At 41.1% G+C, this 23,935-nt stretch overlaps 1 protein-coding gene across 1 annotated transcript; it reads left to right on the forward strand.

Moving 5' to 3' along the window:
• Window positions 1-15,852: 15,852 nt before the first annotated feature.
• chrng (cholinergic receptor, nicotinic, gamma) lies at window positions 15,853-21,820 on the forward strand. Its single transcript, XM_054596732.1, has 13 exons — window positions 15,853-15,861; window positions 16,113-16,227; window positions 17,363-17,499; window positions 17,586-17,630; window positions 17,712-17,836; window positions 18,195-18,350; window positions 19,490-19,587; window positions 19,697-19,897; window positions 20,569-20,683; window positions 20,787-20,901; window positions 21,031-21,292; window positions 21,381-21,514; window positions 21,599-21,820. Exons 1-13 carry the CDS (start codon window positions 15,853-15,855, stop codon window positions 21,818-21,820), a joined length of 1,734 nt encoding a protein of 577 aa, XP_054452707.1.
• Window positions 21,821-23,935: the final 2,115 nt, after the last annotated feature.

Below are 23,935 nucleotides of genomic sequence, written 5' to 3' on the forward strand. Positions count from 1 at the left end.
CGTTAAAGAAGGACAAACTGATGCTGCCCCAATACACACTAAAGTAAGTACAACATGGCACACCCCCTGTAGACTGCTGAGACTTACAGCTTTGGCAAGGCTGATGAATAAGCCAGACAGTCTGTTTAGCTTTATCAGTGAGACAAAAAAACGATAATGACTTCTTTAAATAGTATTAATTGGTTGTGTGTGTTGTTTTACTTACAATGTATCAACACATGGTACAGAATGAATGATTAAAACAGTACAGATACACATACTAACCTCATAAAGTTCTGTCTGAAATTCAAATGCAGATATTTGCACAAAAAAAACCAATTGTCCAAACATTCAGTAACACATTTTTGGTAAAAGGCAACGTATCTATAGCAGCTGTTATCTAGCTGTTATCAAATAGTGAACATTTTGCATTTTTGAGGTTTCATTATTCTGTCTGGGTTTTGCAGTATCATAGCTGGCCAAGAGTTAGCTCTGGGCAACACTGCAGTCCCCTTATGTTAAGTACAAGCTCCAGATAACAAGCAAAAATAATTATACAGAAACACTTACTGTACTGTTCAGTGCAGTGTCCGACAATATGCCTCTGTGTCCAGTGTCTGCATCACTCCACCATCACATCTGCTCGCAGGTTTCCCCAGTGACACAACGGTAGGAGTTTTCCTGGTAACAATTACTGCTCCCTCCTCCTTTCCTCTCTCTCTCTCTCTCTCTCTCTCTCTCTCTCTCTCTCTCTCTCTCTCTCTCTCTCTCTCTCTCTCTTCACTAATCCACCAATTACCCTATAAGGACAATAATTTAACAGAGTCATATATTAAGGAATGTGTTTTTACAAATATAGTACAAAACAGTTACTGAATATGAATATTGTCTGCATACAGTAAAAGACTATTGCTTGTCTAACCTGTTATGAGACATTAAAGCCAAATCTGGAGTAAATGTAATATTTATTTTCAGTATCGGGCAATCAGTATATACAAACTAAAAAGCCAGATTCAGAAACCTTGAAATGTCACTGCTGTGATCAATCACACACATATAGCTCTGTATTAACCTACATTTCTTGTTAAGTGAAATGTCATCTGCTTACCTGCTCTGACCTCAAACCACAGAACTGATCAGCAAGTATGATCCTGAACCTGCTGTTCAGTCACAAGCTAACACACAACGGTAAGTGAGGCAGAGCCTGCTTTTCATCCAGACAATTGGCTGTGATGGTAGCAGCACCATTATTCATGGCTAATGGCTTGGCCAGAGAGAGGAGGGGGTCGATGTGTTCTTCCTCTCCCAACAGGTCAGTCAGCAGCAGCAGGCGTGGGTAGGTGAGACCAAAGAAGAAGCTGCTGTTTGTGCCCAATTCTCCAGTTTAATGGGTCCAACGCTAAAAGCTTTGAACAAAAAAGTAACATAGTAAAGCTACATTTAAAAAAGGGAAAAAACATATGGAGTGGCAAGCAAGAAATAGAGACATATGATCATGATAAAGTATTTTAACTGTGTGTTGCCTTTTCCTTTTTTATGAATCTTAATCTAATCAAAGCATAATATTTGTTTTGTTATACCTCATTAAGTCTACTGTATATAGGCTTTATTACATATCAATGTTTGCAATATAACAGAATAGCAAAAGTGTTTTTTTAACTAAATGACACAATGACACATAAGTGAGCAGGTTGACTTGTAGAGTAAGAATTTGCATTTTGTTTGCCAGTTTAACTTGTAGCAATTTTTTTCAATGGACTAAGCAGTAATACCTTTTATTATGTTCATAATTTCTTCTTAAGATGAGGAAGAAGTTGTAAAATCCATTAAATGTGTTATTGCTAAATCTAATTTTATTTTCCCTCATTTTGCCAAAGAACATTTCTTTAACGGTGGAAGTTTCCATTGATACTTTGATTTAGTACGCCTCAGGATGAAGGTAACATTCAATATCAATAGACAGACAACAAGTTATTAGGACTACTTTTTTTATCAATTGAAACAGATAATTAAGGAGTAACAAAATAATTTCTTAATCCAATGGGGCAGTAAATAATTATAATATTGATTTTGAGACAAGTAACTGGCAACGTTTACCACATTTAAGGGCCACTAAAACCAGAATACATAATGTTGTTTGTTTTTCTGATTTTTTTTTTATTTTGTTATATGGCACATTGTTTGCAGGTGTGTGTGTGTGTGTGTGTGTGTGTGTGTGTGTGTGTGTATGTGTGTGTGTGTGTGTGTGTGTGTGTGTGTGTGTGTGTGTGTGTGTGTGACAGAAAGACAGAGAGAAAAAAAGGATAGCTAGGGTCAGAGAAGTGGAATACTTCCTTTTGATATTTCAGCTGGAAGCACTCTACCGTCTGTTTTGATGTTCATGTCGTGAATTGAACCATATTCTTCATAGATGCTAACACATCTAGCATATGCAGTGCTCTTTGAAATTGATTAAGTAAGTGGTGCAAGTCTTAATTAGGTAAACATACACACATTACCGAAATCCTCTTTTTCTGTGCGTGCGTGTGCTTGTATGAAAGAGAGCAGAGAGAGAGCAAGAGAGAGAGAGAGAGAGAGAAAGGTTAGTCAGTATTTTCAATCTGTATCCAATACTGCCTCCATGTGGCCTTTTTTCATTTTCTCGATTTCTATTAATGTATTTATTAGTCCCTGGAGAAGGAATTCAAGTCAATCACAATCTTCACATTTTAAACAATGTCCTTGGTGAAATGGTCAATTTCCCAGACAGGCTCTTGTTGCTAGTTCAGCTAAGAATGGGGTTGCAAGCCTGTGCAAAGAGCTAATAAAGGAATTACTGATCTAGCAGAGGATAAGCTGGAATCAAGGAATCAAAGGTTGGATCCTATCAAACCCACTCTTTTCACTCTGTTATATCCATGCATTCATGGATGTGCTAGTGTTTCCTCAAATCATGCAGAACAAAGCAGTTCCAGCAGATGATAATAACTCTGCCAGACTGGACTTGAACTCTATTAAAATAAGTTCCAATACTGTGACACTAGATGTCAGCCTTTTCAAGTTAGCTGCAGCATGTCAGTAGTCGACTTGAATCACTAAATATAGTGTATTTTTGTCTGGTGCTACAAACAGGAGCTATATTCAACTTGTACTTTTGTACATGGCACACTACGAGAACAACCGTTATTTTCACCCTCTGCTTACAATTTGCAGTAACCTCTGTTTGACCTTAATTACAACAATTTGCAGTTTTTTGCAACTTTCCTAGACATTTTATTGCCAACTTGGTAACTACACATGATTACATCATGTAGTTTATTTCTCAGGAGAGAATAATTCATATATGACCAATATGTATAATATTTTGTTTAGTACATAAGTTTAATTCACAGTTTTCACACTTAAAATTCTTTCTATTTTTGCTTACATACTGCCTGACTTACAAATTCTTATCCGTCTTTAACATCTAATATAAACATTGAGCTGAAGGAAGCTGAGGGAACTGTTGATCAGGTTTGTGTATGCATATGGAAGCTGGACAAGTGAAAACAATAACTGGGCATACTGCCGTAGCATGAACACTGCACCAGAGTGAGCCCAAAGGATCACACAGTCAAGAGCACCTTTGCTTACCTAAGCTCAATTGTTTGCACTTACTATTTAAGTAAGCCTATTTTTCTGTACTTGTAGGATCTTGTTAACTGTTTTTTAACAATAGATCACTTTAGTTGGCAATTCAACTGTGATCTACAGTTAATTAATTGCATCTTTATAACAAGCTCATTCCGTTTCTGTTCACTGTGGCTTTAGGTTCAAAGAGTGTGAGGCTGTGTCTTTTAAAAACCAGCAGGTGGACAGAGTCAATAAGTGCAAACAGGCCAACTCAAAACGGTTACAGAACACTGAGAGACACATCGTAGCTTGGCCTCCATTCCTGCAGGTAAGGACGGGAGGACATGTGGCCAGTTATTGGATTAACTGCAGGTTTTCACCCCCTAAAACCTAGCCCAGATATCAAGATAAAGCCTTAGTATCACTGACCATCAAACCATCATTCTCGGAAAGGGGCTCACCCCATGTTATGTCTGGGCTGAGGAGACAAAGGACCCTTTGGTTTTCCATAAATAAACATTCACAGTTTAATTTAATCATAAAATCAAATGTGTATTTAGTCAAGCTACTCCTGATTGGATTTTACCAAGTTCTTCTATTACATTGTATCACAAGACAAAGGGTTTGTGTAGTTTAATTATTATCAGAAATCTGAGCAGTGTTTCCACATAAACTTCATCAACCACATCATCATTATCACTCCATTTAGTTAAAGCGGATATTTCATTATTGAACAGTTGGTGGTTAATGTGCATTTAATGGCAGTTAATGTGCTTGTTGAGGTCATAATAGATCTAATTAACAACATGTCTAACAATGACCCAATACAGGCCCGAGCAGACGAGCTGCTTCTGCTTGACTATTGTCACGAGGTTCAAGTGTTTGTCTATGCTGAAATGTTGGGAACCTTTTCTCCGTTGCGTACCCCACTGACCTAGATTTCAATTGTTTTCTGCCTGAGACAATGGGAGAAATGGTTTCATAACTGAACACAATACCTGGGTGTTATTCATCACGACTGTTGTTAAAGTTCTCATTGTGGTGTGATCTTGTGCTGAGCATTGTGTGTTTTCTTTATGTAACCTGCTCGAGCAGCCAGCGACGAGCTGGTGCACCCCAAAGTAGATCACTTCTAGATGGTTCAACAGATGACTGTGCATCTACATTAATTTATGTAGCCCAGCTAGTCCAATCACTGCTGTGTCAAACACAAACACACTTCTCACATGACTTTACCAATCTCAGACAGCTGTCATCAGGTCTAAAAACAAAATCACCGTGGGTATGAGCTAATCATTTGTCCCTGACCGTTTAAAGTCAACCCACCTAACAAAAAGGTTGCCAACTTAATATAGAGGATGAATCCGTGCACAATGCTTAGACAGACAAAAAACATGGTTGTTTACTGTTAAGTAATGCAATTGTCTTGCTTACTGCTGGGTCATGCAACTTTTCAGTTTAGGCAACTTTATTTGGATAGCAACTTTCAAACAAAGGGCAATTATAAGTGATATACATAAGACAAGGAAATACATCAGAAAAACATTTAAAAACAGAATAAAAGAATCAATCAGAGAGAATAAAATTAGATAGAAAAATTATAAAATAAGATAAGAGACCTGAAATGGAGTTGTAAGATGAGTTGCCCCAAATTCAACAAAGTAAAGAAAAGCATAGTAGAGAACTTAATCACTCAAAGGCACAGGAGAGCAGCAGATGATTCATTTTAGATTAAGAATTGACTTAAGTTCGGTGTATTTAAAATCGTCAGGAGGTTCATTCCAACGACGTTCAGCACAAAAGCTAAAAGCAGCTTCACTCTAACTGGTTCTGACAAGAAGCAATACCATCGACAGGTTCCTGAGGATCTAAGAGACCTGCTGTGAATAAATTCATCAACAAGATCGAGAAAAATTTAGATTTTTTTAAACAACCTTAATGGGAATGTGATGTACCTAATTTAGTGCTCTATTAAAGATAGGTGCATAGAAAAAGCACATAAACTGTGAGTATATTGATAAAGATCTAGCTATTTCCAATTAAATAAGTTATTATTTAATCAATAATGCATCATGTTACACTAAGTGTAGCTCATATAACAAAGTATAAATATAAAGTTTGCACAATCTTTTGACTCGCAGTGTTAATGATTGAATGTAGCCGCCGTTGGACAAGAGGAAGGTAGAATATCACCGTTTGTGGAGATGGAGACAGGCAGGCGGAGGAGAAATGAGAGGCGGAGTGGGCCATGCTTGGTGGAGAGATGAAGGAAGAGTGAGCAGAAGGCAAATTAATCAAAAGACATCAAAGGCAAATTAATGGAGGGAGCGAAGGAATGAAAGAGTGCCGCCCGTTTGTCCCATGCCGTTCCCGCTCCGCTCCGCCTGAGCCTGCTCTCAGATCTCAGGGCCCATTGTGCCGCACGGGTGCATGGAGGGGGCTGGGGCACAATGCACACAACAAATGTCTGAAAGCAAGGCTTCAAAGGGAAGACGTGTCATTTCTCTATCTTGTCTCACTCAAACTCTGACTTTTCATCCTCTTTATTTGGTCTCTGAAGCTTGTTTTTGTTTCTTATCCTTGCATATATATGGTTGCTTTTAGTTTGTTTTTTTTACCATCAAAGCATTTGAATTCACCAGAGTTGACGGCACAAACTTTTGAGTGAAACATCAACACACATGACTCACAATCTCAGCCGCCACTCTTTTTATCGTTCAGCCGGCAAGTTGGCTCAAAGTTGACTCCAATTTGTGCTCTCGTTTCGGTTACTGATCGTTACAGACTTCTTTTTGTGTACATGTAGACCCTGACGATTATTTACCATCCAGTGCCATAGCATACTGTATCAGTAATATGCAGTGAATTGCATTAGAACGTATTGATTGGAATCATAGCTGGTTTTTCTGTTGTGGGAGAGAAAAATGTGTCCTTAAATATGGAGATGCTGTGACGGAGAGAGTTATAGTGACGAGATCTTAGCAAACTAGCTGATTTTGACACATTATTAGCATATTGCGTCCTCCAGCACACACAGAAGTCACTGTTTTGCTTCTACACATTGACTATACACTATGAAAAACCTGAGATACCTCAAACATCAAAATGTATGTAGTGAAATTGATTAGAGATCTAGGCTTTAAGTTACATTAAACATTATTAAAACAGTGGGTGGTCATTATGCTTTACACATTCACTGTGATATTTTTTACAGGGTGATGTATCTTGTATAATATTATTGTTTGAGCTGTTAAAAGCTGACGAGCTGCAGTAACTATACACCTTAATTTTTTTCTGATGTATTGAGTTAGACACATCAGCTCATGTGCATTTTTCACTTTTCTATAGATACACTTTAAATGTGTGTTATCTTCAAAAGTTTGCCACCATATCGTCCTGATGAAATAAACATGTTGTCTGGTGACAAGTGAGTTTGTCAGTTTTACTTATGTTTCAGCAGGTGCAGAGACAAGTCATAACCAACACTTTGACAATAAATGCAAGACGTTAAAACAAAAGAACATGAATTTGTTCAGTGAATGATTTCTTTTGGACTTTTAAAAATACATCATGTTCATGTGCCTTTTTATTTTTTATTTTTTTTTTTTTTTATTTTTTATTTTTTACTGTATCTTTATGTAACAAAAGCAGAGTTCAGCAGAGAAAGACAAAAGTGATGTGAACTGACAATATTTTAATGGGGGGGATAAAAGACTGTAAGTGATCAATGGAGGCGGCGGCCAAGTGATGCCCGGGGGACCGCTTTGATGTGGGCATCCTCAGAGGGACGCCGGGGACAATGCCCTCTTTGAGCGGCATGCAGAATGGCAGACACTTCACTCTCTCTCTCCCGCTCTCTCACACTCTGTTACTCAACCTCAATCCATATTCTGCTCCCTCCGCTCAGGCTGTGACTCTTTGGTTCAGACGCTCGTGTTGGTCTCTGTCGCTCTACATTCTTGTACCCCCAGTGTCACATCAGCCCATATCCTTATCTGCACAACTTTCTCCCTCTTCCTCTCACATTAATTAATTAGCATAACACCCCCTTTCCTGCCACCCAGCCAATCACTCCGCCTTCCCCTTCTCCCCCCTCCCTATCTGTAACTCTCTTCCCCTCCCCTCTGTCTCTTTTCATAGAACCAAACCTCTTTGTAATATCCAGCCTTGGCAAGTTGCACCCGATTTGCTGTCACAGTCTTAATGAATTCATCTGTTTGTGTATTGGCCATGGGAGCATTTCTCCCTCCTCCCTCTCTCTATCTCCCTCTCTCTTTCCTATCCTATCCCCCCTCCCTCTTACTGGTGTTCCCCTGGGGGCTCTATATATACCAGAGACCTCTCCAGGCACCTATTGTTCCTCTAAGTAAACTTACAGACAGATGCCCTGCTACACAGTGTGGGACAGAGCCCAAAGAGTCAGGAGGAGGGACACAGTTCAGGATTGCAGAGATCAAACCAGGCAATACGGACCAGGAAACACTGCACGCTAGCATCACTCTGCATCCTCTTCGGCCGTTCCGCGTGTCTCCTGTCTGTTTGCTTGTTGTCACTTTTGGAGTGGAGGTCTGATGCTCTGACACCATGCTGCTGCTGATATCACTGCTGCTTATGGGACTCGACTGCTTGCTGGGAGCCCCGACAGGTCGAGAGGTCTACAGGATGCCCCAGAGCACACTCAAAGGTAATTTTACTAAATGTTTGCATTGTCTCTTAGCTATGGCACCAATATATGTTAAGAGTAGTGACAACAGCAGTGACTATAGGTTGAAAATCTGATTACAGCATTTAAGTACGAGTGTTGCAGACATCCTCAGTGGTGGAGCTAACTAATTAGAAACTTTATAAATATAAAGTACTTCACTATGTCATATAGACATTTTTTAAATCTTTTTTATTAAATGTATCATTGTGAGTCATCAAACACTGGAGATGCTGTGATGCTTCAAAAGCATTCATATCACTCCAGGAGTTAAGCGCACAAAACATCTGGTGATACTACCAATCACGTTGAGATAGCCCAATAGTAACTGCTTAAACATGAGTTTCATACACAATGTCGGGTGGAAGTTGATACCTTTTTGTCCAAACAGCTGACACATGTACAAAGAAGAAAGAAAGAAATTCAGAAATGTTCTGTTTTGCTTTGGGCATACTTTCATGCAGTATACTTTAGTGTTTTACTGATGAGCAGGTGTCTAACCTGAAAAGAAGTAATACAACACATTTCATCAGATTATGCATTTCTGCATTTGTGTGTTTTTATCTTCAGCCTACATTGTCTTCATATTTGCACATTCATGGGCGGGCTTATCAGACAGCCACTGCAGACAAACTTAAATCCTGCAGTAAAGCACAGTGGCGAGGGAACTCTGGCTTTCTCTGGTTGAAGTGCTGAGTACAGCAGAGCCTTCATACAAACGGCTGGTGATGGCAATGTGTGTTTGGAGTGTTTAGAACAAGGGACTCGGGGTCCCAGCCACCCGAGGGCTGCCTGCCCATGCCCCTTGGGCCCGTCCCTGCCCGCCAGCCTCTGCCAGCTCAGCCCTGGCCTTCTAATTAAGTCTTCAATCAGCATTGTTGTTGTTAGTGGCCTATCCTGTGATGTGCTGCGGCACAGGAGGGGGGCTGCAGGGTCGGCGGCCCGATTGATGTTTGTCTGCGGAAGCCTCACCAGTGTGCTGAGCGTGAGCTAGCTTCCCTAACACGGTGCCAATGAGCTCAAAGAGCAGCATGAGAAAAAGGGGGCTACTCACACACATACCAGAAAGTTGCACCATTTTATACCAATGCTCACATACACACATAATGTTCCCACAGCAAACGACAGACTTCCATGTCGACGATAACGATCTAGATGTCCTTCCTATTTTGTCAGAATTCAGTAAACGTGCACACAGTCATCAACAATCTAGCACTCTGAGAAGTGGTATCAGAACATTATGCACTGGAGCCCTACCAGGCCGCGACTGTCAATTTTAATTTCATACACATTTTTATAAGAATTCCTTAAGTTTGTTTATAAAGCAGTTGTTACCGTACATATGAGGACAAGGACAGTAATAATGGAGGCAATACCACAAACTACTCTTTGCCATTGTACTGTCATTTCTTGTCACAAATTGGTCGACATATACATGATGCAATATATTTATTTGGCTCCTGTATGCACAGACTGTGTCTTCCTCTCTTTCTCTCTCACATTACCTCCCTAGCTTGTCTCACATTTTGTTCTCTCTTCTCTCTTTCTTCCTGTCCTCTCCTGCAGCTCTGTCCGACCGTGGCACTGTGGTTCTGGAGGCTGCCATGACTAGTGCCCTGTCCTCTCTGGAGCGTGCATCATCTGAGAGAAGTCGGGCTGAAGCAGGCTGCCGGGGCTGTGTTCCCTGTTTGTTTCAGGACTGTGGACAGCTGTCTGGGTCCTGTTGTAAGTGAAATATTACTCTTCCTGTCCTTTTCAATCTTTAGCATCTTGAATCATGTCCTGTGTTACCAATGAATGCTTTCCTAGCACGTCCGTAACTCCCCTTCTCTCCAAACAGCGTCTCCTGCCAATGCCTTATCAGAGCCCAGCTGTGATGTCATCAGTAAGGCCCAGAAGCTTCAAGATGAAGCTGAGCGGAGTTGGGCTCTGAGCCAGGCCTGTGCATACTATCAGCATCGCTGCCCACCTGGTGAAGTGGACAAAGAGAGCTGCATCAGGATCATGGGCGAGAGCTGCAGCGCCCGTGTCCTCCAGTGCAGCCTGCTTAACACAATGCAAAACCTGGAACCTGCTACACAGACGCATGCACAGGGTGAGCGGATACTTGTGTTCACAAAAAAAGAGCAGTGAGGCTCATTTGGTAAACTCTAAGCATTCAATGTTTCTCTTAAAAAAAAAGCAATTTTGCTGCAGTTTTTGACCATCAGTGTCTCTCTGTCCCAGCAGCAGTGTGCGGTCAGAGGGCGTCCACGGTGCAAAACATCACACAGCCTCGCTCGCGGATCGTGGGCGGCTCGCCTGCGCCTTTAGGTAGCTGGCCCTGGCTGGTCAACCTCCAGCTAGATGGTGGCCTGATGTGTGGAGGGGTCCTGGTGGACAGCTCCTGGGTGGTCACTGCTGCTCATTGTTTTGCTGGGTGAGTTTGTGTTCATCACCTGTTTTTCTGCAACTATGATACGATATTTGATTTGTTGAGATTATTAGGTTTTTTTCCTTCCCTCACTTTCTCTGATTGTTCTGACCTCTGTAGCACCCGAAGTGAGAGCTATTGGACAGCCGTGGTGGGGGAGTTTGACATCACGAAGACTGACCCCGATGAGCAGGTTCTCAAAGTGAATCGCATCATCCCTCATCCTAAGGTAACAATCCAAAGTGCAGGACACAGTAAATATAGTAGGACTGTAATAGGCATAATATAATATTATTTCTCCCATCACACTTTGTTGGTCAAACAATTAAACAACCAGCTTCGTCTCTCATTCTTCAATTCAATCTATCAAACTTTCTCCTCCTCCTACAGTTCAATCCAAAGACATTTAACAACGATATAGCCCTGGTGGAGCTGTCATCCCCTGCGGTCCTGTCCAGCCATGTCACTCCGGTGTGTCTCCCCTCTGGTATGGAGCCCCCTACTGGCAGTCCATGTCTGGTGGCAGGCTGGGGCTCCCTCTATGAGGGTGAGTGGGAGATAATTGGCATGGATTTTCACTTCAGAGCTACATATAACTTAGATTTCTGTGAGCAGGCTTAAATGCTATTTGCTTCTTTTTTGAGAGAATATGTACTGTTCATGAAGACTGCAAGTTTGAAAATTTGTCTGAATATTTAAACCTTTGTACTCAACAATGTGCATTTCTGTGTGTATTTTTCTCTACAGACGGCCCATCGGCTGACGTGGTGATGGAGGCCAAGGTGCCCCTGCTGCCTCAGAGCACCTGTAAGAGTACCCTTGGCAAAGAACTTGTGACCAATACAATGCTCTGTGCTGGCTATCTCTCCGGAGGCATAGACTCCTGTCAGGTGGGCAGAACAGATCTTTTGAGTGTAATTTGGAAATTCAGTTACTGAATTCACTGTTAAGTTTTGAGCCCTTTCTTTTTTTGAAATGTTTAAGCAACAGTCGAACCATTTTCTGTTAACATACTATAAATATGCTTATTAACTTTTCCGGGACTTTCTGTCATCTGTAGGGAGATTCTGGAGGGCCCTTGATCTACCAGGACCGAATTTCAGGTCGTTTCCAGCTCTACGGCATCACCTCCTGGGGAGACGGCTGTGGGGAGAAGGGGAAGCCTGGAGTGTACACACGGGTGTCTGCTTTCTCTGACTGGATTCTAGCTGAGATACAGAGTGAGTTTCAAGCAGCATTAAAACACTGCTGACACTCAAATATTTCGACTGACTAAATACATAGAAATATTGGAAAAACTCTCTACAATACTACAATCTATGCTTATATTTTTATAGAGTCGTTTGGAAGCAGGGAGCCAACATGTTCGGAGCTTTTAAAGACAACAGAAATGACAGCGGAGGAACAGCGGTCGGAGTTCAGCTCGCTCTGTCGCTTCTACACCCTGACCTGCCCCCCTGGTCAGTCTGCCAGTGCTTGCAACCGAATGGCCGAGGACAAGTGCCTCACCCGCTTTAAGAAATGTCGTGAGTACTCTTATTAAAAAGCTCGGCCTGATGGATGTAGAGCAAAAACATGAATAGACTAATTATTATTCATGCATTGATGTTGCTTTGAGGTTATATGTTTCTGATCAACTTCTCCCTCTCTGCCATTCAGAGTTGCGTTCGTTCCTACAAACACTGTTAGACTTGCTCCAGAGGGCCGAGGACTACATACGGGACAAAGTCGACTTGACCTTCTTCACCCAGACTCTGCCTCAGCTGGTGGAGCACATCTACAGCACAGCTTTCATTCACACCAGAGAGAGGAGGGACCTGGGCCTGAGCCATGGTCTCACACTGATTAAAGGTACATGATTGACAACCTGTTAGTCCGTCTTCTGTCCAAGTTTAAAATGTTTAGGCAACTTACAGATGACAGATAATGCAAATATTTAACTGTCTCTGTCTTTCTCAGGTGCATTGGTAAATTAAGAAATTGTGTTTCTGGTCACTATTCTAACAAACATGTATTACTTGCAGAACAGCTAGGTGGAGCTGTGGTGCCAACAGAGCAGGGTCCTTCTCCAGTTCCCCCGGCCCTATTCAGAGAGGTGGGACCCTCGGTGGATGACTGGGAGAAATACTTGAGAGACATGGCAGAGGACCTGGACAAACGACACACTGACACATCCACAGACATCTCCACCACACCAACAATACAGGAGGAGAAGCTTTTCCTACAGGTAGATTTAAAAAAATGTTCAAAGGGGCAGGTCTTGTGATTTCGAAAGGCAATATTAGATGGATATATTTGAAGTTACTAACTTAATATCCAAATCTATTTGTTTATGTCATCTACAGACACAGGACTCCTCAATACAGCAGCTGGAAGGAGAATATGAATCTGTTATCTCAGCTCTGCGCGTTAAATTGGACTCCAGAGTGGCTCCTCCCACCCTGCACTTGGACCCGGTTTACCTCCAGGAGGATTCTTCCAACAATTCCCCTTTAACTACTTATTCCACTGGAGCACCTGTCCACACCGGCCCCTCCTTCTCCTTCCCCCCTTCATCCTCCTCCTCCTCCCAGGAATCCCAGGAGCCTTGGTCCCTTCTTACTGCCCTGATGCAGGAAATTAAGAAATCAAGCACACAAGATGAGATTGTGACAGAAGATGAGTCACAAAGTGAATCTTGGTCCAATGGAGACACTTCTCCTGATGTAAAATGGAGCACAACTTCGGAAGATTTTACTTTTGATGATAACGAAGAAAGAACAGAATTAAAATCCTCTGCGTTACTGCCTCCAATTCAGTCAACATCTGTCGCTCAGCCGGTCACTGAGGGCTCTCACACAGAGACGACCGCTGTCCCCAGACAAGCTGCAAAGACTTTAAGTCTAAACAGAAAATACAGGAGCCTTCTTCGCAAGAGGCAGATACCTGGGACCAGTGGGAAAAGTAGGTACCGCACCTAGTTCAGACGAAATCTTTCATGAAACACCATCACAATGTATTCCATGTAAAAAAAAATCATGACTAGAAGTTATTTTTTAAATGAAATACTTGTGTCTGTTCCTGTAGTTTGTCCTGGAGTGCGAGAGTCCTCACAGCAAGTGACCCAAGTCAGAGACTCTTACAGCTGGGTCTTAAACATCCCAAGCAAGAACCTACACATGAACTTCCAAGAGGTAAATTATAATTTTAGATGGAGAAGTTAAGAAAAGTAAAAAGAAACATTTCTGATTTTTAACCTTTCTTTGTCTCTCTTTGCTTACTTTTTTTATTCAGGTGTTAGTTGATCTGAGCTCCAAGAATGACCGAGGACTTTATCAGGCACGAGTCAGAGCAGTAGTGGGAGGACGACCTTTGACCTTCTACAGTCTTGTGGGCCTGGAGAATGAGTCATTCTACCGCAGTGTACCAAGGATCATCGCTTCGGCACTGGAGGCACTCAAGACTTAACTTTATCACAACAACAAGCAAGATGACATGGAAAAATAAAAGACTCAAATGTGAGATGATAGCACAAAGACTCTTAAAGAGACGTATTTGCACCAGAAAAGCCTCGTCATGGAGCAGAGAGACGCACGTAAAACACTCATTCACTTAAACTTCTCCAGTGAAAAGCATTTTTTTGTTTCCCCAAGCTGACAACCTGACTTTGACTCTAAAGGAAAACACAACCATGAATGTATCAATCCAACTATCGCCGCCCATCATGCCTGAGGATTTCTTTTTCTTATGGGGTTGGAAGAGCAGCCTGTCTAACTTATGAATCTGTATAAAATGATAAGTTATTGGTATTGTCTTTTGCAAAGGTTGAGCCTCTTGTGAAGCACGCAGACTGTATATATTATTCATATTCTTACCGTATTCTTACCATATTTATTTGTATAGAGAAAAGCATTTGTATTTTTGTAAAAAAAAAAAAAAAAAAAAAAAAAACATATATATATAAAAATAAAATTGTTATTAATGCTATGGATTGTTGTGTTGAGTATTAGTGTAATCTGTAGTTATGTTATACCAAATTCAACATCAGATATTTAAATTCCCTGACAATAATGCTGCTAATCCCATAGTATTTTGCTGCAAGTGTACAGTAGTTCTGCTGACACCCAAACATATTCTCTGGTGTCAATGCCGACTGGTTTCCTTTTGTGACCCCATATTGACCTCAGTCCTCCGACCCTTTAAGGGTAAGCCTTCCCATCAACACAGCAGCTGCTGTGCTGTGGGGACCAGTACTTCCCACCTCCTCCATGTCTTCACTCCTTATTTCCAGGACGGGAAACCGTAACCAGACACACGAATAGGCTGAGCTGTAAAGTCTCTTGTTGTCCGTCATGAGTCAGAGCATTGATAGTAAAGACAACTGTTGCTTGAGGAAGTGACACTCATGACTTGTAGACAAGACTGGTCTTTGCTGGGTTTTGACTTTTGTCCTCATCTCTGTGGTTGCCAAGTCTCAGCCACTGTTTGAACGTTGCGACTCCCCCCACCCAAAAAAACCCCCAAAGTAACTTCACAACTAATATGTGCCCACTAATCTGTGCTAGTTTCCTGCCCAGTCCAAATGCTAAAAGAGGGATATGCAGGGATATGAGTGGAACAGCTGAGTAAACATTCACACATGCTTCTGTCTCTCTTGCCTCTGGCTGGGGTGTTTATGTATATGGGAAGTGTGCCTAATCATGGCAACAACAAGTATTTTTGTGACGCACACACAAACAAACACACATACACACACAACAAACACACACACACACACACACACACACACACACACACACACACACACACACACACACACACACACACACACACACACACACACACAGAGCGTGTGCTGTAAATGGACAAGACTTATCACCTGTTCTCTGTTCCACTGTACGGCTTTTTTAACTCTCCGGCTTGCAGACACACAATGTTGCTGCTGTCTCCCTCTCTTTATTGTCTAATCTTTCTCTCTGTGATCCTTTTACTGTAGAGAACACATTTAACCATGGCTGCAGGTGGAAAAAAAATACTTTTTATAGAACACTGATGTGCTAAATTGCCCTCACAGAATCCTAAGTTATTTTACTTTGTTCATGTGGACTTCTGAATGACAACAGCCAGGTGCACTGAACGGAGCTACAGGGTGTGATTTGATGGTGTACCTTAACACTGGAGGGCAGCCATGCACCGAGTACAATGCCTAAAATATATGCATGTCAAGTTACCAGTGTGAGTGGCTGTTGTGACAGCTGGCTATGCAGTACTAGAAATAAACTCTTGGATTTAACCCTAACAATCATCAACTCCCCACCAACCCCCAACAATTCCTGTAAACCTCAACCCATCCCATCTGCCTAAATTCCGACTTTTGTTAGGAAACACACACACACACACACAGTTTAAGTGCCAGCAACTCTATCAAGTAGTGTCCATGTGTATCAGATTAGTGATCGTAGCTTTGTCTCGGACAGCGCAGCACAAACAGACACACTCATGGATTCTGGACATCCACTCACTCTGTCACTCTTCCTGAGGGTGTTTATGATTTCTTCCACAGGTAGGCCACATTTGTGATAAATTATACAGTATCTTGTGAGTTTCTAGAGGATTTTAATTTTTGAACTCAGATTTTTTGATTTATGTTGAATTAAGTGCAACATAAATCACTTAAACAAAAGGCACAGCATTCCTCAAGAAGGCACCTAATTTATATACAACTTTTTGCTCAACCAACTGTAATATTTAATTATTTTAGACATACTTGAACAGTTAAAATCTTCATTAGGCTTGCATTATCACATTCAAACTATATGGGGGTCATACCTCCTAGACAATTGTCATTACAAAGATGGCGCTCACCAAACTACAACAGGTTCAGTAGGGAATGGTTGATAAAACAGCAAGAATATATTGTTACTGAATTGGAGTGAATTATTTGGCAGGGCATGTATAAAAAGTTGCAAAATAAGACTTAATTTGTAATGCTGGACAATACTAACACTGTGTTCATTGTTAGTCTATACAATCAGACAAAATATGTAGTAGACTTCCTTCTTATTCCAATTTCACCAAGACATTTGTTATAATGTTAATTTACTAAATTGAATTACACAGAAATAACCAAGGAAAGAAAAAAAGAATGTTTCTTTTTTATTTCTGTTCTGATATTTTTGTATTCCAACAAAGTTTCTAGTGGAAAGTAAACTAGGATTATGATTTAAAAAGGTCATCTATTCATGAATATTAAGCCAATATGAGAAAAAAATTAATTGATGTGATTTTCCTACTTCACCTACATTAGGCATAGTTGGGGGACTCACAAGAGGCTGGTTATGAAATAATGGTCAGAAGTGAAGTAGCAGAAGCTGAGATATCGTGACTTTTAGTCCATAGCATGGCTCAAACACCAAAAACAAAGGATCCTACATTTCCCACAATGCACACATCTCCTAAATGCCCATGTCGGTCAAACTTCAAACATAAAGATTTTAATGCAGGCTTCCTCTTAACAACATCTCCTAGCTCTCCAAGCCATAACAGAGATGACCCTGCTGACATCATTATGACATTATCAGAGTTACTTTTTTGGAGAGCTTTCTCCAGAGTCGAAGGCTAAAAAATACTTGTCATGACTCATCACTTATTTTAGTGTCTCATATTAACTCGCCCTGCCCTGTGTGGTTCGTCTGCAGCATCAGCAATCAACCTTGAAGGGGAACTTTTCAAGGATTTGATGAAGGGCTACAACAAGAACATCCGGCCCATGGAGAACAGTGGTGACATCACTCAAGTCGACATTAAGATGACGCTCACCAACCTCATCTCTCTGGTGAGTTCAGTCTGGTGTTTTCGAACATTGCGAGGAGCTGCTCGGGCCTGATGGTTCACGTTGTTTAACAAACTGTCTCTCCTTAGAATGAAAAGGAGGAGGCTCTGACAACAAGCGTCTGGATAGAAATGGTAACCTTACACACATCTCAACTGCTGTATTTATTTTGCTGCTTTGCATTGATGTCAAACCCTCCGTATTTCTGTATGTAGCAATGGTGTGACTACAGGCTCAGATGGGACCAACCGCCCAGGTTGGCTCTGTATCAGAACATCACCTCTGAGCTGCGGGTCCCGTCCAAAAGCATCTGGCTGCCAGACGTCATACTGGAGAACAAGTGCGTTCAACAACCTTCACATTTTCACACGCCTACAAGCTACTCACACCCTCACTAAGCAACTTTTCACTTGCAGTAACTATTTGAGAAACTTTATCTGAAGCACAAAAATAATTATTAGACAAGATGTCAATAATGGCAGTGTGTAGCTTACAATGAGTGTAAAAGCAACGAAATTGAACCAGAAAAAAGTGTTTTTTGTGGCTTTTTTCATTCCTGTTGGCAGAGAGCTGTTCATACATTAGACATTAATTTAGGCAGAAGTCTTTTTTAAGTGCAGCTTAAATGTTGGTATACAATAAATCCGGTATTTACAATGTAGAAACACTGTGTCTGTGTACATTTCCTCTCTTAACAGTGTGGATGGACAATTTGAGGTGGCATATTACTGCAATGCACTGGTGTCTCCTAACGGTTGTGTGTACTGGCTGCCTCCTGCCATCTACCGCAGTGCTTGTGCCATCACCGTCAACTACTTTCCCTTTGACTGGCAGAACTGCACCATGGTCTTCCGGTGAGTAGAGACCAGATCTGTAGGGATTAGACGACTGGCCAGTGAGCAGTACACGCAAACACTAGATCACTCTATTAAGAAGTTAAAGTGCCATGTATCTTTCAGATGGTTTGTCTTGTCAATCAATAATCTATTAATCAATCAATTAATCAATCAATGTGCAGTAATTTAGACAGATTTCAGATAAGACTTTTGTCGAACCTTAAAAGGAAATTGAAGGGTTACAGCAGCACAGAGACAGGCTGATAGGTAGGGATAAGGAAGTAGAAGTAGAAGAACTCCTTTAATTAAATTGTGAATTGAGAATTATATTATAATTAATAATAATATATGTATAATAATTACATCGCACTATACAGCAGTAATACAATACTATGTCATATGCGCAATAGAAATCAAAGATAATTCATAATATAATAACATTAGAGAGCAATATTACCTACTTAATAGTATTTTTTTGTTGTATTGTTATAAAGTGATGTATAAAATAGTGTTAAAGATGTTACTACTTTTATACTTCTACTCCCATAGCAATAATAATACTGGTAACATACAGTATAATAAAGGACAAGGTGCAGGTTTATTATAGTAAAATGCTAGGATTAATTTCCCTTATTTTAGCATTAAATATCCTTACATGTTGTGGAGGATTTTGTACTTGTATAAGCATATTCCACATAGTGGAGTTCAAAGTTCCTTCAAGCTATTTTTGAAAAAACATTTTAAAATGTTACAGTGTTTAGGTAAAACATTAAACATGATTTGATAGAGGTATCTAGTTCTTCTCCTCCTTATATACCCTGACATAAGGGTCTAAATTAAATTTAGACCAGAAAACCAAATTTCAAGAACATGTCATTTAAGTCAAATAAGTTCATTAGTTAAATTAAATACATTTATGAAATCAGGGAAAACAAAAGTTTAATTTCTAATTGGGTAGGGTCACACTGTTGAAATATGGACTCTCCAGTTCACTTGTTCAGGTCCAGTTTCTGTGTGTTTAAATAGAATCCACAGTGTCCAAAACAGGAACAATGATTCTTTCATTTGTGGTCCCTTTTCACCATGCTGTCTTTTAAAGTGAATAGATGGCTGTGTTTGTTGTGGTAACAGACCATATGTCTTCTCCCTGTGTTCAGCTCTCAGACCTACTGTGCCAACGAGATCAAACTGGTTCTCAAAGAGGAGGATAACCACACATTGGAGTGGGTGGATATTGACCCGGAGGCTTTTACAGGTATAGCAACATTTGAATGATAGATTTTGAACAATTGTTAGAAATAAAACTAAGCACTATGATTATCTTAAGTGTAGCAAAATGTCCTTTTGCAATCTAATTTTGTTAGAAAATGGAGAGTGGGCCATCAAACACAGGCCGGCTAAGTTGCTGATCAACACTCAGTACACTAAGGATGAGCTGGAGTACCAGGAGGTGGTGTTCTTCCTCATCATCCAAAGAAAGCCCCTCTTCTACGTCATCAACATCATCGCTCCCTGTGTGCTCTTTTCCTCCCTCGGCCTTCTCGTCTACTTCTTACCTGCCAAAGGTCATTTTATTTATTATGTGTATCTAGACCTAACCTTAGGGAGTCAGACCTCTGTCACATTAACCTTACTCAAGTCTGGGGGAATCAAAGTAAAAAGGTACTAGAAAAGGTTAAACATTCTTGCGGTATAGTTATAAGGAAAACTTCTGTATTCAAATCTACAGCCAGTTCAATTGCGGTATCAGGATTTCCAAGAGCTCATCAAGATACCTCCAGACCTTCATGTGGTTTACCAGACAGTGGTCTGGCTCCACAAGGTTACAATAAGTCCTTGCCACAACAGCGTTTTGCTGGTAATGTTTTCACTTTGAGAGTATGTGTGGAAGTCATCGTGGCAACATGTGGTCCTGGAGACAGATACTATAAAGGGAACTACCAAAGAAGCGGTTTGAGTACTTTGCCAGGTGTTTATGTATCTGTATCTACAGATTTTGTCACCCCCATAGTGACACAACTGTGCAAAAAGCAGTCACAGAACTTTCAAGATGTGTAGTTCAGATTAACATAAGGCTGAGTATAAGGATGGATGTTGTCCAAGCAAGGTTGCAGGAACTAGGGCCCTGCCCCAATTTGGAGTCTTGGCTGGTGTGATCACTTTGCAAGATGGTCTGTAGCTAATGTCTGTTTTCATCAACACAAAACCGTATTGAATATTGGTTTGAATTTTGCAGCCGGAGGTCAGAAGTGCACCATGTCTATTGCAACTCTTCTGGGCCAGACTGTGTTCCTCTTCCTTATTGCTAAGAAGGTTCCAGAGACTTCGAGGGCAGTGCCTCTTATTGGAAAGTAAGTTTGTGTGATCACTTTCAGATTTAAGTTCAGTATTTTGGTTCAACTACAGCCGATCTGAAGTGAGAAAAAGATGTGATTTATGAACCTTTGACTGCAGGTATTTGATGTTTGCGATGTCAGTGACCACCACGGTGGTGATGAACTGTGTGATAGTCCTCAACGTCTCCCTGAGGACCCCGAACACTCACATAATGACAGACAAAGTCCGAAAGGTGAGACTGCGACCAGACCAGACCCTTTTAGTTCCATTAAAAAGCTACTGAATGAAAATGCTGTGAGCTGTGAAGTAAACACCAGTCTATTTGCCACTGGATTAACCTCTGTCCCTGTGACCTCCTCAGGTCCTCCTAAACATCCTTCCTCGGCTTCTGGGGATGCAGATGCGAACCTGGACACCAAATGATGACAACACAGACACTAGAAATGGAGAAACTCCGTCTCCAGACAGGAATGGTGTGTTCCTGGTGCCCTGTCGACGCCGCAGCTCCATGACCCTCATTAACAAGGCAGAGGAATATGCAATGAAAACAGCCCGGTCTGAACTCATGTTTGCCAGACTCAAAGAACGAAAAGGACTGATGAAATCGGTATTAGAGAAGCTACGTAAGTATTTAAATTAGTTTCCATGTTAAGGTAAACATGCAAGTTTGTGCTCCCCCTGTCATGACTTACTGGTGTGATTTGTACACAGATGATGGGCTGGAGGGGAGTACAGCTGAGCAGCTCAGTGCCAGCCTGGTGAAGGCCTCTCCACAGCTGAGGCAGTGTGTGTCCTCTTGCAAACACATAGCTGAGAGTGCAAGGCAACAGAACAACTTCCAGAATGTAAGATCTACATTTTTATATTTGCTCATCTTCTCTGGTTTCAACATCAATCAACATCAGTGATAATCTTCTTCCAACCCCTAGGAGAATGAAGAGTGGTTCCTGGTCGCCAGGGTGATCGACAGGGCCTGCTTTATTGTCATGGTATCTGTGTTTTTTATCGGCACGATTGGAATCTTCCTGATGGGCCATTTCAACCAGCCTCCCTCCTCGCCTTTCCTTGGAGATCCCAAGAAGTATCTTCCTCCAATGAACAACCTCACTGATCTAATCGAGAACGGGATGAGAGCAAACTTGTTGGGGTGAAACAGGAGAAAGTCTGCAGATTTGATCCCTTTAATTGAAGTGGAAATCTGACGGTGTCCATCAGTGATCTTTCACTAATGACTAGGGCGCAGAGAGAATGAAGAAGATGTGGGGTCTGAGGGGCTATCACAAAGGTTAAGACAGACAATCTTGTTCATGGTGATAAAGGGTCCACTGCACAGCTGTGTGGATGCTACGTTTGATCTGTGGTGACACATGCTGATATCAGCTGTGAATGACTGTTGAGGTTGAGAATATTTTTTGCGTAAAATGCTGTTTAAGAAAAAAAGAGCATGTTCCTTTGCTCTTCCTGTTACCAGCTAAGTGTTTGATGTAAGTTTACTTTTTCACCTTTGATAAAATTCAAGTTAACCATGATAAACTACAAGATACACTGCAGAAACTACAGACAGTGGACAACAGCAAAATGTGCCAAATGAGTGCTTTTATCAATAAAAAACAACTGTAATCTTATGATTGCTCAATCTCAGACATTTCTTAATCCAGTGTTTGACACCTTTTTCGAGGCACATAGAGAGCACTGACACCCCCCAGTCTTCCCCGAAACACAGACACACTGCACAGCCCCCCACCTCTGGAAGCAGGATTTCAATTACATGGCTGAGTGGTGCCTTTCTAACCCAACAAAAGACAGATCCGGCTGGTTGGGATGGAAACATAGTCAGGGGGTGAGACAGAGCCGGGGAACATGAGACACACACATACAGACACCCACAAAGCCAAACATTACTACGTGAATATTCACAAAACACACAGAGGTGGTAAGGAGTTTGTGCTTCACCCCTCCTGATCATGACGACTCAGGGATGTTTGCCTGGTCTCTACCTTCTGACACTTACATTGTCAGAGTCAGTCGGCACCAGGAGGTTGACTACGGATGGTAAGTAAGAGACTTGTAATGCTGAATATTGCTATTTTATGTCTTTGCAGTCTTTAACATTGAAATAATAAGGGTAAAATACTGTAGAAGATGTTGGGCACCTTTTGCACTCTTGTAGCAATCATTGTCTGTAAGCAGGACATGAGGTAGGGCTTCATGTTGTGGAGGAATACTGAGCAGTGTTGCATGCAGTTGCAGAAACAAACTGTTTAAGCTGAGTGTGTGTGATGTGAATAAAAAGGAGGATCAGGTTGGCTGCTGTGATGAAATCACTTTGTTTTAGGGGAGAACGTTGATATTGGTGCCAGACAACTGTCTAAAACTGCTGTCCTGCTCTAAAGAACATTGTGTTTTTTTCTTTAACTTTCCCTTGCAAATTCAATAGTTAATTACATTTGTTTTTAGTCCACGAGATGAATTTAAGGTTAATTTTGTGTAAAACTACTATCTCCAAGATAAATAATGAACCTTAAGCTCATAAACTGTGCAGTTTACCTCGGGCACATATAAATTATTCAAATGAAACGACCAGAGAAGGGAAAATCACTGTTTGCAACTGTGACAGAGAGTATGTCGCTTCGTATTTAAGGTCACACAAAACAGGTTGCAAACTACTACTTTCACCCCTAATTTACATCCATCGCCAGAATATTTAGCATCAAACCTCCTAAAACTTTTCGACTTCCCCCTCCCACTATCCATGGTACAGTAAGAGTTCATTCCACAACTGCTGTTGTGTAGGGGCTTATTTAATCCAAAAATGTAATATTTAGGAAAAGCACATTTCTGGACTGGAAGTTCTTGAACCCGAACGCTTCGGGGGCAGTTGGGCACATCGCACTGAACACCAGATAAGGACATGTTTGACATGCAGCAACATATTCATTTTCCATACCCACATAACGGGAAGAAACTTGGCTAATAGCTCATTATAACCATTTTCACCTTTACAAAACACAATTCCATGCACCAAGCAACAAAATGCCAGCACAAAGCAAAAAAAACAATACACAGGAAACACATGCTAATGGTGTAAGCATGCATAGTGGTGCTAGCAACTGTACTCCTTCATTCTACCAACACAAACAATATTTCATTATGAAAGCTGAGACTCCACAGATGCCACCAGTAAGTCTTGTTCCTCTCCGAACCAGCAGACGAAGAACAGAAAAAACAACAACTTTGCTTTATACAACCATGACCATAAATTATGT

Source organism: Anoplopoma fimbria, chromosome 3 (assembly GCF_027596085.1).
Source record: "Anoplopoma fimbria isolate UVic2021 breed Golden Eagle Sablefish chromosome 3, Afim_UVic_2022, whole genome shotgun sequence".
NCBI classification, from domain to species: Eukaryota; Metazoa; Chordata; class Actinopteri; order Perciformes; family Anoplopomatidae; genus Anoplopoma; species Anoplopoma fimbria.